The sequence below is a fragment of the Austrofundulus limnaeus genome, unplaced genomic scaffold (assembly GCF_001266775.1).
Source record: "Austrofundulus limnaeus strain Quisiro unplaced genomic scaffold, Austrofundulus_limnaeus-1.0 Scaffold103, whole genome shotgun sequence".
NCBI lineage: Eukaryota > Metazoa > Chordata > Actinopteri > Cyprinodontiformes > Rivulidae > Austrofundulus > Austrofundulus limnaeus.
In genome coordinates this window covers 1,557,837-1,559,886 of record NW_013952505.1, presented here as the reverse complement: position 1 = coordinate 1,559,886, position 2,050 = coordinate 1,557,837, and the positions used below count along the sequence as shown (strand labels likewise).

The window sequence follows — 2,050 nt, the reverse complement described above, 5'->3', positions numbered from 1 at the left end:
GTGTATGAATGGGTGAATGTGTGTATGAATGGGTGAATGTGTGAATGAATGGGTGAATGTGTGTATTAATGGGTGAATGTGTGTATGAATGGGTAAGGTACTACAGTTTGAAGCTCTTTGGAATCCGTAGGGACTTGATCAAGCACTAAATAAGTTCAGACCTTCAACCATTCACCCTGATGAACTTTATTTATAATTACTCTAATCATTTACAAAGATCTGATAAAACCTGGTGATTCTTCTCACTCCACAGGTTTTATTCTAAACCAAGTCGGTGTGTTTGGTCCAGAGAATCACCCACATGTATGAGCTGAGTCATCTTCAGCTGTTGATCCTCTGTCTCTCTGCAGATACTGACATGAAGAAAGACATCCAGACTCTACTAGCAGAGGAACGGGATGACATCATCTTCAAATACGCTACAGTCAGTTCCTGCTTCTTCTAAACTCTGTGTTCCTTCAGATCAATGCATTCTGTTTTAAATGCTTAACTGACAGTGTTAACTAAGTGTTAACTGAGTGTGTTAACAGTGTTAACTGAGTGTGTTAANTTAACTGAGTGTGTTAAACCGTGTTAACTGAGTGTGTTAACGAGTGTTAACTGAGTGTGTTCTTTCTGAGGGGCATCCTGTCCCACCTGTGCTGGACCTTTTTCTTTGTGGCCAGCAGCCAGACTGGGAGGATCCAACAGTCTGTTAAGACACTGATGTGTGTCCGATCAGTGTCTGAATGTGATTAACACTGATTAGATGATTTACTGTTAGCTCTGTAGAGAGCTGATAGAGTGCTGTATGAACGGGTGAATGAGGACACAGATTGAAGTGTTTTTGGGTATCCTGGTTGGACAGAAAGGAGTTATATCAGTACAGATCATTTACTAAGGTTTCTTGAAACATAAAAACATTTAAACTTTGTGATGAAGATCATTCTGATTCTGAGACAAACTGATGGTCAGAGTTTTCAGCTTATACAGTATTTATTTACTCCTTATGTATTTTAAAACAATTATTACCCGATTGTCTGGTTTCTTTCTTATTTACAAAACCAACATTTTATAACATTTAAGTTTGTGAATATCATTACTGTGAATTTTTAAAGGTTCTCCATTATTCCAGTTCCAGTAGTTTTTCACTGCACATTTCTCTCCTGCTTCTGATCTGGCTGCTAAAACCAAACTCTTGGCAGAAAAGGAATAATTATGTTATTTTATTATTCGTTGTGGTGGTGTCTGAGGCGGCTCCATGTTTCAGTTTGTGTTTGTCTCTCTGTGCTCATGGAGATAAATCTGAATGTTTCTGGGTTTGCAGGACAGACAGGGAGGAGTGGACATCGACCCCTGGGAGGATGCTGACTACAGCCTCTATAAATCCATCGACCGCTTCGGCTTCATGCAGTAAGCTCACTCACTCTTGTTCTGGGCCCTGCAGCCAGGTGGTGGCGCTGTGAGGCCCCTGATGGGTTCTTTTTGTTTTCCAGTGAGAGCGAGCTGCCGGCCCCGACTGTGCATGAGGAGAAGGTAATGAAGAGGAAGGTCTTGAAGTTCTGAAATCAAGAGGTTGACTCTTAGTTTCACTTTCTCCTCTTACCGTCACAGGTGAAGCAGCTGGAGGTAGAGAGAGCAGAGAAATGGTTGAAAATGGTGAACAAGTGGGAAAAATACAAAAACAGTAATAAGGTGAGAGGCAGCTTCAGATCTGGAGTTTTCAGATGAAAATAAAACCTTGAAGAAAGAGCTGGAGTGCATGTTACCTGCCACCTTTCACTGCACACGTTTAAAGATGTACAGTATATACACCCTGTAAGGATCTGAGGAGTTTATGTTGGCTTGTTGTAACTCTTTGAAATAGACAAGCACAGGACAGGCCAGCCTCTGCACAGTGTGTTCTGCTGAAATATGGGCCACCTGCCTGACTCTGAAGACCTAACATTTTCCATTTGATCCGTCTGTTCTTACTGCAGATGCTAACAGAAAATACTTCATAAATTAATACGTTTCACTGATAAAGTCTTAAATTACACACCAGTGAATACTTGAATTTATACATTGCAAA

General features: G+C 40.8%; 1 protein-coding gene across 1 annotated transcript in view; it reads left to right on the top strand.

Moving 5' to 3' along the window:
* Positions 1-2,050, top strand: part of LOC106521126 (USP6 N-terminal-like protein) — a gene marked incomplete in the record, with an annotated part of 31,276 nt that overhangs the window by 7,813 nt on the left and 21,413 nt on the right. The window contains 4 exon segments of the mRNA XM_014013555.1: positions 351-424; positions 1,307-1,392; positions 1,476-1,515; positions 1,594-1,674. Of these exon segments, the coding sequence (XP_013869009.1) occupies positions 359-424; positions 1,307-1,392; positions 1,476-1,515; positions 1,594-1,674 (273 nt within the window).